The following is a 15,983-nucleotide window of genomic DNA, read 5'->3' as shown; positions in this document are numbered from 1 at the left end:
AGAATAACTCAAGTGGTATATCAGTCTGCCAATCTTTTTCAAGGGTCTTTGAACATTGCATTTTGTTTCTACAGGTATAGAGACATGTGATAGGTAATTCTATTAAGAAGGAGTTGGTTGACCCTGATTGGATCACGATCTGTTTCTCCAGAGCCGACAAGCCTATGCTTGCAGACTATGTGAAATAGGACCAGAGACGACTTGCTTACTCCATTAATTACGTTCACATAGAACCGGTAAGGCTTATCAGATTGGCTACAAATAGGCACAAGTGTGTACTGCTTTTAAGAGACCTCAGCATTTATTTGACTTTGGTAGATCCATGGCGGTTGCTCACCTGAACGTACAAAGTTTTCCAAATATTTTGCATAGTGTACCCTCTTAACTTTCACCTGTATAACAGGCATCTAAGATGCAAGACTGATATTCATCATATTAGAAAAGACTTCTGCAATGACTACAACTAGAGAATTAAGAGCATGTCTGTAATTGAAAACCAAAAAATCCCCAACTTTAAAGTCTACATGGCATGGCCACTTCCTACATACGTAAGTGTACTTTCGCTGGGAGGAGGCATGGTTACAGTATCAAAGATTGATTCTTAGTGGAAAGCTTACACCCATTCAGAATGATTGTTACTGACTGGACACATATGAGATCAAAAGAGCGAACGCCATCGACGTTATAGAGGTCACAAAACATCATCCCACTGCGTACCAACACTAACCGTGTAGCGAGTGTGGGCTTGCATCTTCTCCTTGTCTGTATAGCAAGAGATATATTGGTCTGTTCAGTTATTTTTATATATCGCAGGAATCAATGTATGTTTTGTTATGTGTAAGTGAGGACTCACCAGTGTAGTGTTTACCTTATGTTATGTACCTACTCATTGTACTCCTGATATTGGCCCACCTTTAATAAAACTGAGTTTTGGCGCTTAGCTCGCTTCTATGTTTTAGTGAGAGTGTTTACACTTTCTACTTGAAACAATAGGAAGAAAAAACTTGAAAAGGAGATGTAAGAGTAACCTTGACCTCCAACGAGGCTGAAGATTATCACGAGAGTGTTGGCTAGCTGGAGAGATTCTGAATACTGAAGCCGAGCTGACTGGACGTCACTACTGGACTCTTTCTCATAATAAGTATTGCTAAAGCTTTTCTAACCAAACCATATATTACTAGACATACCTTTGAGACAGAAGTATGACATAAACTTTAAATTTGAATTAAATAATTTTAGCTTACTAAACACATACTTAAAGCTAAGTTATAGTATGTATTTCACTATTTCACTTTTATTACCTATCTGTTTTTGGTTTCAATTTTACTAATAGTTATAAGGAATAACCGTAAACTGCGATAGCGAGCATTGTATCCCTTTCCAGCATTGTGGGAGGGAGTTTAATAATAATCTTGTTGTTACTCGCTTGTTAGTAGATTTTTGATTTGAATGTCACGAGTTTAAATTCAGTATGAAGGTGATTTTCCATTGCTAAAACTTTATGGCTATAACTGGACAAATGACAGACAAACATTGAAATTTATACATGAAGATAACTAGGTAATTGTACAGTACAAAGTATGTATGGTGCTGCTACACAATGTTTGGAGTTGCTTTCTTTCGAGTGGTTTTTCTTAGTCTTTTGTCATCTGCCACTGATGCATGTCATTTGATGATACTAAGTTAATTATGAAATGAATTGAAGTAAATCGATGATGTAAAAACAATAAAAGGATTCTTCAGATCAGATTGTCAGGTGAATATGTACTCTATTCATGCTAGCTCCTAATGGCTTTGATAAGGATTGACATGAGTAGTATGTAGAGAGCAGATCTACACAAAAAAGTGACGGATCCAGCGGGGGGGGGGGGGGGGGGGGGATAGAAAAAGGGGGTTGCAAATTAAATTGGCTAGGGGTGTAGATTGAATTGCGTGGAGTTGAATGAGATGTTGGAGTTTGGGGGGAAATTGTGGTGTAGAGTAGGGGGTTGAATTCAAGGGGGTATGGATCCGCTCCTGGCGTAATCGGCGGATTATCTGTGGATGAGTCATCCGATTAGTGGGGGTATGAGTCATCCGATTAAACGTGGATTATCGCGGGATTAGTCGGGGGAATCGTTGCGGATTAGTCGGCCGAATCGTCACGGATTATCGGTGGATTAGTGGGGGTGAATATCTGGCACATCGAGGGCTGGTTGGTTTTCCGAAGTGGATCTCGCGGATTATCGAGGAGAGCGAGAGATTACCGGATGAGTGAGGGGGTTAATATCTGGGACACCGAGGGGTTGATTTTCTGGAGATTGTTATATATTTGAAACATTGAATATATATGAGAAAGTGTTTATGTACAAACTTATTTTTTTGAAGATTTGATGTTTTTGTAATGTTGAAGCTCTTGAATGGTTAAGAATTTTAAGGACTTTATTTTCGGTTTTTTTTTTTGTATATATGTAAGATTGAAATTTGTTGGAGAAATTAATATGTTGAATGAAAGATCAGTTTTATTACAAAATTATTCACTTTAAAAGATATATTTATATGTATTATTCATTATTTCCATCATCATTTCGTTTCAATAAAAATAAAATAGTTTATGTTTAACTTGAAATATATGAAAATGTTCAAGTAGATAGGTCACAATAAAGATAATATAGTATAAATGAAACATTGAATATATATATAAGAAAATGTTCATGTACAATCTTTAAAATGAAGTTTGTATCGAGTTGTTCATCAATCACTCATCGTCATCGGAAATAGCTATGATAGCAGGATCCTTTTTGCATTGTGCCGAACTCTCGTAAAATCTGCTTGCTTCTTCATGTCCCATGACTACTACATCCTTCTGGGCCGTTTTAGGGGTTGATGGGGAGCTCGGTGGCGGCGGGTTGGCGGACGGTTTGCGAGAGCGTTGGCGTTCGTACGTCTTCTCTTTCTTTGCCGTTCCCGAATGAGAATGACGTGTCTGCAATGGAATTATACGTTATTTTTAGAACTCGAATATATATTGAGTGGTAGTATGATATAGGAGATGAGCTACGGAAGGGATGGTATATAAAGTCAGTTGGAGCTCGATAATCTCGATAGGGTTTACAGACTGATTAGATAATTCGGTTAAAGTAAGAACCTCTTATTATTCACTTCGATTGTAAACTTCATAAATTCTGAAATTATCCACCACTGTTATGGATCCACCACTTTTTAAAAGAAAATATTATGTTATTGGAGCTTCCGAGGACTCAACTTCACGTACTATGAAATTCAACAATATTTCTGAAAGATTATGCCAATAGGACATACAGACAGACTATGACAAAATAGGACTTATAGTAAAACTAAAACATTCAGACAAATTAGTTCATTCAGTTGAACTAAGGAAATAAATACATGTAATACTTACTGAAGAAGCAAATTCTTCCATCCTTTTCTGAGTATGTTTAGGGATATATCCATTTTGCTGGTGAGATATGGGAATCTACAATAGCATTGATTACAGTTGGACTACAATATACATTCAAACCAACTCATTCAATTAACTCCGAAGAACCAAATTCATCTGTTTTAATCTGAGTAGGGATATAACATACACTTTGCTAAGATATTGGAGTTTGCAATTGCAATGAATACAATCAGCCTAGAACACATAGTTACTACTCAGAAGAGAAGATTCATTGTAACATTCCTACATAACATCTAGATTGAATTTGTAGTACTTACTGTAAACCGTAATCTTTCGTTGAGATCTTGATAGAACTTTTCACGTAAGAGAAATCGACAAGCTTTTCGCTTCCGGTCGCTTATTTCCATTCCATGAGAGCAGTAACCCCATCGCTTCACACATTTATCTGCACATTGTAATCGTTCTTGAAATATCCTTTTTCTGTTGTCTCTAGTACTCATTGTGAAGTTATGAACTGAATTGAAAAGGCATATTCGCTCGAAGGTTTTATAACAAGTAGAAGTGTTGTCGTGGTTCATTAATTTTGTGACCTAATGATATATATAAACAGATTTCGCGAAATTCAATTTCGCGAAATTCACTTTCGCGAAATTCAATTTCGCGAAAGTTGACTATATAATATATAATGTGTAATTTCGCGAAATTCACTTTCGCGAAATTCAATTTCGCGAAAGTTGACTATATAATATATATAATGTGTAATTTCGCGAAATTGAATTTCGCGAAATTCACTTTCGCGAAATTCAATTTCGCGAAAGTTGACTATATAATAAATATATAATGTGTAATTTCGCGAAATTCACTTTTGCGAAATTCAATTTCGCGAAAATCTGTTTACTATTTTCGCTTCATTGATTCTGTTGGATACGCCACTATTCTTCAATACCCTGTATAAGAAGCTTGCTCAGTGTAATTTTCCTTTTCATCACTTAGTCCTGCTCCTGATGCCTACTTATATACAGATTGAGATTTTGGGGCAATCGAGCGTTGATACCATAAGGCTTGTATGCTTCAGCTAGAATTCTGTTAGCCGGCTACTCGCGATTAAGTTCGTTGAGTGTCGCTGTGTTCAGGCTGTCGTGTGGACAAGCGCCTTGGCTTTCGACCTGACTGTTTTCCTAGGCTTGCCTATGGAATTCTCCTGTTTGGTTTGGCTTAACCATTCCATAACAGTCTCTTGCCCAGTAAATAGAGGGATGAGCAAAAAAAAGAAGGCCCAATGGACAGATGGAGGAATTGTACTAAGGTAGGTATAGGTAAGTATTCGTTTTGAAGAGAATATAAAGAAAATGAATATATGTATTGTTTTGAATAAATGTAGTATGTATCATTTATTCTCTCAAAGATTGATGAATGATAACAGGGTTCTCTTTACCGAAAGTATTTTGTCATGATTTTATCGAAAGATTGTGTGTTATATATCACTTCATAGTCTTTTCCATATTTTGAAGATATCAGTTAGAATGTGATGCGAGTAGATTCTGGTGTTATTTGGATTAGTTGGGGGAATATTTGAATGAGTGAATTTTTTTTGTAATTATTCAAAATATTAAATTCGTTTGTCGTTCAGCTTTTGTCATTGGTTACATCATATAGATAGCAACTGAGAAGTTTTTCAAGTTTTGGATTCCATTTTAAGATTCATCTCTTCTTGATGAACAGGAAAATTACATCAACCCAATGAGATAGATAGGGTAGAGGCGATACGTACATTCTCTGTTATTAACTAATGACCACTCGAGCAGTCCACCGTATTGTTGTAGTCAAAACGTAAACAAAAGCACGTGCTCTACCATTGTTGATGTATAGGATGCAGCTAATGATTGGATCAGCAAGCGTACGCACCTACTTCTGTTTACGTAATGGCTTTGCCTTTACAACCATAACTGAACTCTCATCCTACCTCAAGTCACGTGATGTCGCCTATAGTCTGTCTATCTTGTTGCGCAAACCTACCTTCATTTTATGAATGGTGAATCATAATCTGTAACTTCGACTTATAACCGAATAGAGCATTTGCAAAATCTCAAACACCACTTCAAGATATACTTATTTCAGAATTTTATCAATTGGATTTGTTATCAGCTCTGACTCATTTAGTCTCCCAAGTAGTTCAGTGTCAGTGCATGGAACTAGCAAGTCTACTAGTTTAATCTAATTAAAGGATCTATGGGTGCTTTAGTACTTCATGGAATAATTCTCAATATACTGATTACTCATGATGATCTCTCACAGTGCATGGAACTAGCAAGTCTACTAGTTTAATCTAATTAAAGGATCCATGGGTGCTTTACCACTTCATGGAATAATTCTCAATATACTGATTACTCATGATGATCCCTCACAGTGCATGGAACTAGCAAGTCTACTAGTTTAATCTAATTAAAGGATCCATGGGTGCTTTAGCACTTCATGGAATAATTCTCAATATACTGATTACTCATGATGATCTCTCACAGTGCATGGAACTAGCAAGTCTACTAGTTTAATCTAATTAAAGGATCTATTGGTGCTTTACCACTTCATGGAATAATTCTCAATATACTGATTACTCATGATGATCTCTCACAGTGCATGGAACTAGCAAGTCTACTAGTTTAATCTAATAAAAGGATCTATTGGTGCTTTACCACTTCATGGAATAATTCTCAATATACTGATTACTCATGATGATCCCTCACAGTGCATGGAACTAGCAAGTCTACTAGTTTAATCTATTTAAAGGATCCATGGGTGCTTTACCACTTCATGGAATAATTCTCAATATACTGATTACTCATGATGATCCCTCACAGTGCATGGAACTAGCAAGTCTACTAGTTTAATCTATTTAAAGGATCCATGGGTGCTTTACTACTTCATGGAATAATTCTCAATATACTGATTACTCATGATGATCTTTCGCAGTGCATGGAACTAGCAAGTCTACTAGTTTAATCTAATTAAAGGATCTATTGGTGCTTTACCACTTCATGGAATAATTCTCAATATACTGATTACTCATGATGATCCCTCACAGTGCATGGAACTAGCAAGTCTACTAGTTTAATCTATTTAAAGGATCCATGGGTGCTTTACCACTTCATGGAATAATTCTCAATATACTGATTACTCATGATGATCTCTCACAGTGCATGGAACTAGCAAGTCTACTAGTTTAATCTAATTAAAGGATCTATGGGTGCTTTACCACTTCATGGAATAACTCTCAATATACTGATTACTCATGATGATCTCTCACAGTGCATGGAACTAGCAAGTCTACTAGTTTAATCTAATAAAAGGATCTATGGGTGCTTTACTACTTCATGGAATAATTCTCAATATACTGATTACTCATGATGATCTTTTGCAGTGCATGGAACTAGCAAGTCTACTAGTTTAATCTAATTAAAGGATCTATTGGTGCTTTACCACTTCATGGAATAATTCTCAATATACTGATTACTCATGATGATCCCTCACAGTGCATGGAACTAGCAAGTCTACTAGTTTAATCTATTTAAAGGATCCATGGGTGCTTTACCACTTCATGGAATAATTCTCAATATACTGATTACTCATGATGATCTCTCACAGTGCATGGAACTAGCAAGTCTACTAGTTTAATCTAATTAAAGGATCTATGGGTGCTTTACCACTTCATGGAATAACTCTCAATATACTGATTACTCATGATGATCTCTCACAGTGCATGGAACTAGCAAGTCTACTAGTTTAATCTAATAAAAGGATCTATGGGTGCTTTACTACTTCATGGAATAATTCTCAATATACTGATTACTCATGATGATCTCTCACAGTGCATGGAACTAGCAAGTCTACTAGTTTAATCTAATTAAAAGATCTATGGGTGCTTTACTACTTCATGGAATAATTCTCAATTTTAAAGTGAATAATTTTGTAATAAAACTGATCTTTCATTCAACATATTAATTTCTCCAACAAATTTCAATCTTACATATATACAAAAAAAAACCGAAAATAAAATCCTTAAAATTCTTAACCATTCAAGAGCTTCAACATTACAAAAACATCAAATCTTCAAAAAAATAACTTTGTACATAAACACTTTCTCATATATATTCAATGTTTCAAATATATAACAATCTCCAGAAAATCAACCCCTCGGTGTCCCAGATATTAACCCCCTCACTCATCCGGTAATCTCTCGCTCTCCTCGATAATCCGCGAGATCCACTCCGGAAAACCAACCAGCCCTCGATGTCCCAGATATTCACCCCCACTAATCCACCGATAATTCGCGACGATTCGGCCGACTAATCCGCAACGATTCCCCCGACTAATCCCGCGATAATCCACGTTTAATCGGATGACTCATACCCCCACTAATCGGATGACTCATCCACAGATAATCCGCCGATTACGCCAGGAGTGGATCCATACCCCCTCGAATTCAACCCCCTACTCTACACCACAATTTCCTCCCAAACCCCAACATCTCATTCAACTCCACGCAATTCAATCTACACCCCTAGCCAATTTAATTCGCAACCCCCTTTTTCTATCCCCCGGCTGGATCCGTCACTTTTTTGTGTAGATCTGCTCTCTACATACTACTGACATGTAGGAGTCTAATAAGGTTATACTCGTTAAAACTTCTACATACAGTCGTTGAAGCTGACAAATGTTTGTCAAGTTAGAAGTGAGAAGAGCAGTAATAATTTTGTAGCTCTGCCAAACCAGCTGTACAACCTTTCAAAGACTTATTCATGGGCACAAATATAAGTAAAAGCAAACAAGTTACCAACCGGATTGCTAATGCTATTGTTCCCTTGTCTCTGAGATAGGTATCTGGTAGGTGATGAGATGTTAGTGACAGAAACAGCTGTTAGATAAGGTTCTTCATCTGCATTTCCCACTATAAATTTAAATGTGTTAGCATTTAACCCTACTCTGAGTGTTTTGCAAAAATAGAAATTAATCACAGTAAGTTGTAACAAAATTTGTTCTAGTACCAAATTAGTAGTACCAAATTAATTAGTACCAAATTAATAGTACCAAATAATAATACTATGACAGAAAATATAGCTCATCCATTAGCATGAGAACTGAAGGCTTATGCAATGGCTAATTATTAGTCATTTGCTATATTGCTATTGTTACAACTTGATTAACCATTAGCTACTAAAGCTGCTCTAAGTCAAACGTATATCACTTAGAATACTACTAGAAGCTCATGCTATCAACTTGTAGCATTAATTAGTCTTTCACCAACTATTAAGCCTGGTTTCCATATGACAGCGCAATGATCGCGCACGACCCAGTGATTGTGCACAATGCATTTCTTGGGCCGCGAGGCAGCGTTTCCATATCACGTGTAAGCTCCATGCTTGCATTGGACAGGGTGGATATTTTCCTTCCTTTTTCGTAGGAGAGACATATTTCTTCGGAAAAACAGACCTCCGTTGCGAAATTACGCTGTCATATAAAAATCAGGCTTACTCTTTCGTACGGGAGACCGATTTCTTCGGAACAAAGCCCTTCGCTGGAATTGTGGGATAGATTGAAAAGGTCTAGCGGTGTATTGTGGGATACATAATCGCACGCACCCATCGCAAGGATCTATTCTGTTGGATACTTGCGATCAGCGTATGCATGTCGCGCGACCGTCGTGCGTTGTCGTTTCCATATCACATCTGGCCTACGCATGACGTCGTGCACCTAGTTGCGTGCCTTGCGCTGTCATATGGAAACCAGGCTTTAACAATAAATTAAAGACTTTTATCAGCCAACAACATACCATGGTCAACAGAAGCTCTACCAACTTCTTCATAATGATCTGTTACCACAGGATCACCTTCTAGGGAAGTTTGATTTAGAGTAGACAACTCTAGATTTATGCTTCCCGCTATGTTAGCTTTTCCATTTTTGGTTATTCTGTTAAGTTTCCTGAAAGCATCCAATGAAGTGAAAATGTGAACAGATATTAGTATGGCATACCTAAGCATTAAATAAGATTACCAGATTCTTATAGTTCACAACAGTAAGCTGGGAATGTTATTAGTTATCAATAACTAACACAGTTACTATACAGTTGAAGGCTTCAAAATTATAACATCTCAGACTTGGTTGACCTCAACATTTAGTTTAATTCTCAACATTTAGTTTAGCAACCATGTTATGAATAACAGAGAGTATGTCATACCTAAACATGTAATATGAGATATTAGAATCTAGTTATGCTAAAGTATGGCATACCTAAACATTTAACAAGATAATATAATATTTTCTTGCATCAAGCACCAACTGTGACGCAAATATTATTTATTCAGAAGAGACAAACTAAAAATGAATTGCTAATGTAACAAGACGTACCTTTTAAATATACACGATGTAGCGACAAAAACTATACAGATGATTCCCATAACCACCAAAGTGACCGCAAGTCCAACTACTACCAGCTTTAGCTGACCATCAGTTGATTTACCAGACTCTGAAGTTAGTAAGTCATCTGCAATAATTATGATGAGTGTATTTTTTTCTGGTCTGATTCACCGTACTCTAGTTGTATAATATAGTCAGTTTTACAATGTATTTGTGAAAATTAATATATAGCCTATTGTTTGCTTAAATGACATCTTAGTTTTTCATAATTTCCTTTTCATTTTCAAAAAATCTTCGAGTACTATTGTTGCTTTAGAAATTTATTAAAAATTAAAATAAACACATATTATTGATAATATCTCATCCGACAAGTCCCAATCACAGCACTTGATCTTTGAAGTAAAGTTAAAAAAACTGTGAATAACATTATACATCAGAAGACATCTTTATCTGTCTTCAAAACTGGGTTTATACTTGAAAGTTCAAGGTCTTTTAAATTTTGCTTGCAACTTCTCAAAACACTGCTAGAGTATTGTTATAATAAAGATTCTGTCCCAGAACATAAAAATGTTGGTAATTTATGAAATTTTACCTTGATTTTTTCAATGTTGTGAATTGTAAGTAATTGTAAAAGTATGCAAATGATTTACACCATTAATATTGTGTCTATTTTCTCATTTGCTGTGATTCTGCTGTCAACTAACATGTGAATGACAAACTTTCTTAAGTTTATTTAAAAGCCAACAGATAGAACCTTCATTTTATAAGACTCATCCAGTATTAAATGGTAATCAGCCAATTCTTCTGAGACTATTAAAAAAGCGAGCAGGCTGATAGTACCCCTCAGTATTGTTAACAATAAGTTATGTGTTGGATCAGTGGCAGACAAAAGTTAAGTTGGCACCAACCTGCATGATTCGCAATATTAAACGTAGACAGAAAGAAAGTGGTTCTGGAAATGATACCAGATGCTGTTGAACTATCAACATGCTGACTTGTCAGTTGTGTTGTTATCTGAGGAGTACTAGCTACTGATTGGCTGACCTCTGCTCCGTTACAGCTAATCATCAGGTCTTTACCTTAAATAAAAAAATAAGGATGTTAATAAAAATAAGACAGTATTATATTATAAAAATACTATCAAACTAATTAATAATATTTATCAATACTTTTTTTACTAATATCTATGTTATGCTAAAGGTTGTTCAATCTTCTAATAGAAATCACTTTTTTCATGATGTTAATTACGCAGCATATATACAATGTAGATTATTAAAAACATCAGCTTCAACTGTTTTTAATATTTTTAACTACCTAAAATCTAACAAATTGAAGTGTTTTTAATTAAAGCTTTAAAATAGTACTTTAAAGGGATGTTTTTGTATGATGAGTTTTGTCTAATATATTTTTGTATTTTATCTTGCTTTTGCTGTTGCGCAGAGACATTACATGTTTACAAAGCTATATGTGATGTGACGATTAACAAAAGGTTAGAAGTTTAGCAATTACTTTAAATAATTATTAGATGATAGTAATTATAAAATAATATACTAAACTAATCATCACTAAATACTCGGGGCACTATTCCTTGATCACATCATATTGCTAACAAAGTCATCATGTCTATTAATAGACAATTAATTAACTAATTATTGTTATAGACTCACCTGGTTCGATTGTGAGGAATACTTTGGAATATATATCTTGGCTTTCTCTGTTATCATACTTTATAATTAATTCTGGAGTATAATAAACACCAACTGAAAATACTCTTTCAGGTGCTAGATACAGCCTAGCGTAACTAGTAGTGACCGTTATCGGCGTACTTCCGTATATAAAACTGAGAGAGTGTTCATCTAGCAGTTGAGCCATTCTCTGACGAGTGATTTTTACTGCTGAGCCGATCAACTGATCAGGGTACTTGGATGTAATGTTACATTCACATTGTGACTTTGACATAGTCTGCTGAGAGGACAGAGGAGTGGTGAGTATGATTTGAGCTTCTTTCTCTACTATAAGAGCCCTCCTTTCACATAAGTTGAACACTAAATCTAAAGCATAGAGGAACAAGGTATGTTAAGAAATGCAAAGGTGAAATTTTCCATTCCTTATTTTGCTATAAGTGTGGATAGAGAGAACACTAGAATACTTTTTTTCACTATTCCATTCACTTTATGTAGTGTGCAGCATATATTTGTATTGCGAAAAGAGTGATGCTACTGCCCTTTGAGACTAACTGCACCTATCAACAGAACAGACTGTTGATTAGGATTATACTTTTTACATAAACAGTCACATTCCACTCTCACTCGTTCGCCTAATGAACTAATCTACAATTTCTCACATTTTTGGGTTGTAGAACCGTCAATTTATATGACCGAAACTGTTTCCAGCTATCCTAATATCTTTTTTAAACACAAAAATAATTATTTGTATCATAATGACTGCATATAATTTTAGAAATATCATCACTAAGCACTTGAGGCTCAAATTATGTGTATAGTAGAACATCTATTGAATAAAAAAGCTTACAAGTTGGTTTCAAAAATGGGAGTTTGTCCTACAGCTGGCACGGGTAACTCGTCTGGCCTAACCTACCAGGTCAGAGGTGCCCGGGTCGGGCCACCCGACCCTCGGGTCTTCCTATACAAAAAAATGGGTAGGTTTATGGCTAAACGAGAGCGATTGTATATCGCTTTTTAAGTGCGATTGAAATAAAGTCGCGCTTAGTCCTAGCGTGGAAGGACCAAGCAAAATAAAAAAAGGTGAGTCAAAACTATATTTTTACGTCTTCGACAATAGTCTTTGGACTATAGGTTTCGCAATGTGTTTCGGCAAGAAATAATCAACTTGTCGGCAATCTGGGAGTTAACGAAGAAGCCAGTCACGAAAGGGAAAGACCAAGTTATTTGTACAATATGCAAAAGCAAGTGGAGCTACAAAAAAGGTTTCATCTCAATACTATTGAGACATTTACAATGAGGGCACCCTGAGGAACTTAAAAGCGTGTCTAAGAACCTTCAATCAAGCTATTTTATTTTAGTTTCTTTCACTAATACCAGAAGTTTTAGGGAAGTGATGGATTTTTGCTTTTCACTATGCTGGGTTATCTATTTCTATATTTGTAAAGTATTTCTTAACTAATCTCTTCTTGTTGATTATAATAGCAGAGTTAAAAATAAAATCTAATAAAAACAATAAAACACTCTAGCCAAAGTCATGCCACTAATCTATCACCCATTGAATAGCACTGATCCACCAATGTCTAGCCATAAATTGTATATTGCATCTATAAACCAAGCTACAAAATATAATGATTGGTGTTATAATGGGTTCTTTTATCTTAGGTTATTGATGTCACAACATTAGTCAATAATAGAACTATCTCTTAACCTTAAATGAATAAAAGAAATCGTGCGTGCTGACCCGGCCCGACTCAATCTTGGCCTTCATTGCTGACCCTGAGTCTGGCCCGACCCTACATTCCTTGGTCTCGTTCCAGCTCTAGTTTGTACATATTTGTAAGTTGTTTTACCAAGTATATAAGAGTTAAGTCAACTAACCTTTATGAATACAGTGATAATAAACCTTTACTTTTTCAACTGTGTCAGACAATCCACATCTGTCCTCTGGTAGAGGTAAGTTACTCAGTTGACAGCTATTCCTTGCATAACATGATGACCTTATAACGTTCTCATTCTGACAGACTGTGTTGGATCCATCAAGATAACTAGCACTAAGAGGGGGGCAACTAATATTGCAAGGGATACTAGTCTGGGTATAGTAGTTAATAGAGCTGATGATGATTCTATATGTTTGATCACACGATATACTCCCACTAAATACTCTCTTACCTTCATCAGGTAACAGTGTATTTATTATATCACCTGAAACAGAAACATAATGTTCAGTCAGTATAAACTTCAGTACCTGTATAAACTGAGTAAAAGGAAATACTAAAAGGATAGAAGTAAAACATATAATATTTACTAGTTTATAGTTGATAGTACGTCCAAGTTTCTTCAAGACTTTGTTATGATTAACTCACAAATGCTCCCCTATAAATAACCATTGATGATAAATCTCCATTGCCTTACTAGTAGACACTTTCCGTTTTTTGGGTTTAGGTGTTGCGTCACAGTGGAAGGGTATTTTGCAACAAATACTTATGGTTTTTAAAGAGTGTGTGCTGTGATATGTGATGTCAAACAAGGTCTTCATTTAAAGTTGAGTCATTTTGGTAATAGTACCTGGTTAATACAGTACTACAAGCAATACAAAACTTTTTAACTACTTGAACATCAAGATACAACTCGCTCAACAAATCATCACTTTCTTAACTTTTGACTTTATTTTAAATTTAAATAAACAACGGGCATTTATAGAGTTCTTCAAGGTTTTGTAAAGCTGGAGTTATCTTCTGCTATCTTGAGTAAATTTAACCCTAACCAAAAATAGTTTAAAAATGAAATTTCTTAAATTTTTTTTAGATCAGTAAATTTGTATGAAGTTCTCCTTCACTTAAGTTGATTCCCAAATAATAATGAACAGCTTTTCATACCTTTTTTCTGCATTTTTAAAATTCTTTACCATAAGAAAATTAGGTTTAATGGTAATAGTTGTAAAAGAGAAAGTTTTTAATTCTTTTTTAAGTTTAAGCAACTAATAAAAAATCAGCAAGTATTAGATAAAATGTCAAAAAAATCTTCAAAACAGTGGTGATTATCTTGAAAAGAGAATAAAAAAAACACAATTAAACAGAGCATAGAACAAGTGCAATTGCTGGCCATAATAACAAAGTATACAAACAAAAATAAAAACAACATTAAACAACTACTACTCTATTAGTAGTTAATAAATATTATTTTTACTCAGTAAATTAAATTTCTAAATAATTTTAATTTTGATTTAGCGTAAGTCCATCTAGTATTTATGATCAAGCCCTGAAATTAACTAAATCCAATAATTAGTTTTTTATAACATTCAGAGACTTTGATATAACAAACAGACCATTTTAACTTTGAATTTTAAGGTTGTCACTTGTCTGTTGATTAGAGACACAACAATATGTTCAACTCTCATTGATTATGACTCTTATATTACAAGCACTTGTCTATTATAACATAGAAGAGTTTACAAAAACCTCAGATTACATTTTCCAGAATTTATTATAATGGAAGGACCTCACACACCTACTGTGTGTGTGGCCCCTTGTAATGTAATTATTGTGCATGCAAGCACAGGTGCATGATTTACTATAGCATTCGTAGGTGCTTTAGTTCCTGGTCCAGATCAGTGCTGTATGTATGACACTAGATATGCTGTGCCTTGCTATGCAAGGCAAACATCAATTAGTTCCAGCTGGAAAAGACCTGGTCACGGTAAGTGCTGGAGGAAAATCAGCGCAGTTAGAGTTCATGATTTTTCTACAAGGTTACGGGTCAGTAATTGGGGAAGATGATTGTCTCAAGTTAGAACTCTTTACTAGAAAGTATACACCAGTTGATGTAAGTGAAGACAGTTAAGTCAACGACTCCCAATACCACTATCAAACTTTCTGACTACAATGATGTCTTTGAAGGTCTCGGATGTATTGAATGTGAACACACGATAGAAATCGACCCCACCGTGTCCCTTGTTATTCATGTCCTAAGAACAGTTCCATAATCTATAAAACTAATTAATTATTGTAATATAATTATTGTGCATGCAGACACCAATGCGTCATGTACTATAATATTAGTGGGGGCTTTAGGACTGATTCAGACCAATGTCATACGTATGGCATGGGAGATGCTGCGCTTTTCTATGCAAGCTCTATTTCAAGCACTTCGATATCAAACAGTCATGCATCTATTACATCCGACGATAAAAAATGTCTTTACTGGTGCAATTGATAGCTACAGAATTTGTGCTTACTTTTTACTGGGGAGACACATCATGAATCTAATATTATGCTTCTGCGTTTAATACCTAGCGTATTAAGCCTGGTTCCCATATATTGTACGTCGCAAAGCAGCGACGACAGTACCGCAGGCTATTAGCGGTGAAATGGGAACCTATGCGCCGGGTACCGCCAAGGACCGCCGACAGTCACTGGCGGCAACGCAAAAGATTAGCGCTGTTCAAATTTCGTGCTTCCCAAAATGCACTGTACAAGGGAAAGTCATCATTA

General features: G+C 35.4%; 1 protein-coding gene across 1 annotated transcript; it reads right to left on the bottom strand.

Annotated features, from left to right (window-relative positions):
* Positions 1-691: 691 nt before the first annotated feature.
* On the bottom strand, positions 692-15,454 carry LOC137408033 (uncharacterized). Its single transcript, XM_068094423.1, has 11 exons — positions 15,352-15,454; positions 13,372-13,695; positions 11,476-11,859; positions 10,717-10,887; positions 9,800-9,935; positions 9,225-9,373; positions 8,233-8,342; positions 3,401-3,475; positions 2,840-2,965; positions 1,029-1,158; positions 692-762 (listed from the first exon to the last, which is right to left on the bottom strand). The coding sequence occupies exons 1-11, from the start codon at positions 15,452-15,454 to the stop codon at positions 692-694; spliced, it is 1,779 nt and encodes a 592-aa protein (XP_067950524.1).
* Positions 15,455-15,983: the final 529 nt, after the last annotated feature.

This window comes from Watersipora subatra, chromosome 11 (genome assembly GCF_963576615.1).
Source record: "Watersipora subatra chromosome 11, tzWatSuba1.1, whole genome shotgun sequence".
Lineage (NCBI taxonomy): Eukaryota > Metazoa > Bryozoa > Gymnolaemata > Cheilostomatida > Watersiporidae > Watersipora > Watersipora subatra.
The sequence above is the reverse complement of the archived record's forward strand: the minus strand, read 5'-3'. Positions and strand labels throughout refer to the sequence as shown.

Coding starts and splice junctions, on each gene's coding strand:
- LOC137408033 (XM_068094423.1), bottom strand. CDS start 15,454: ATGAATAACAAGGGACACGGTGGGGTCGATTTCTATCGTGTGTTCACA. Junction 10,888..11,475: donor ATTCCTCACAATCGAACCAG/GTGAGTCTATAA, acceptor TTTTTATTTAAG/GTAAAGACCTGATGATTAGC. Junction 8,343..9,224: donor TAGAGCTTCTGTTGACCATG/GTATGTTGTTGG, acceptor TTAAATTTATAG/TGGGAAATGCAGATGAAGAA.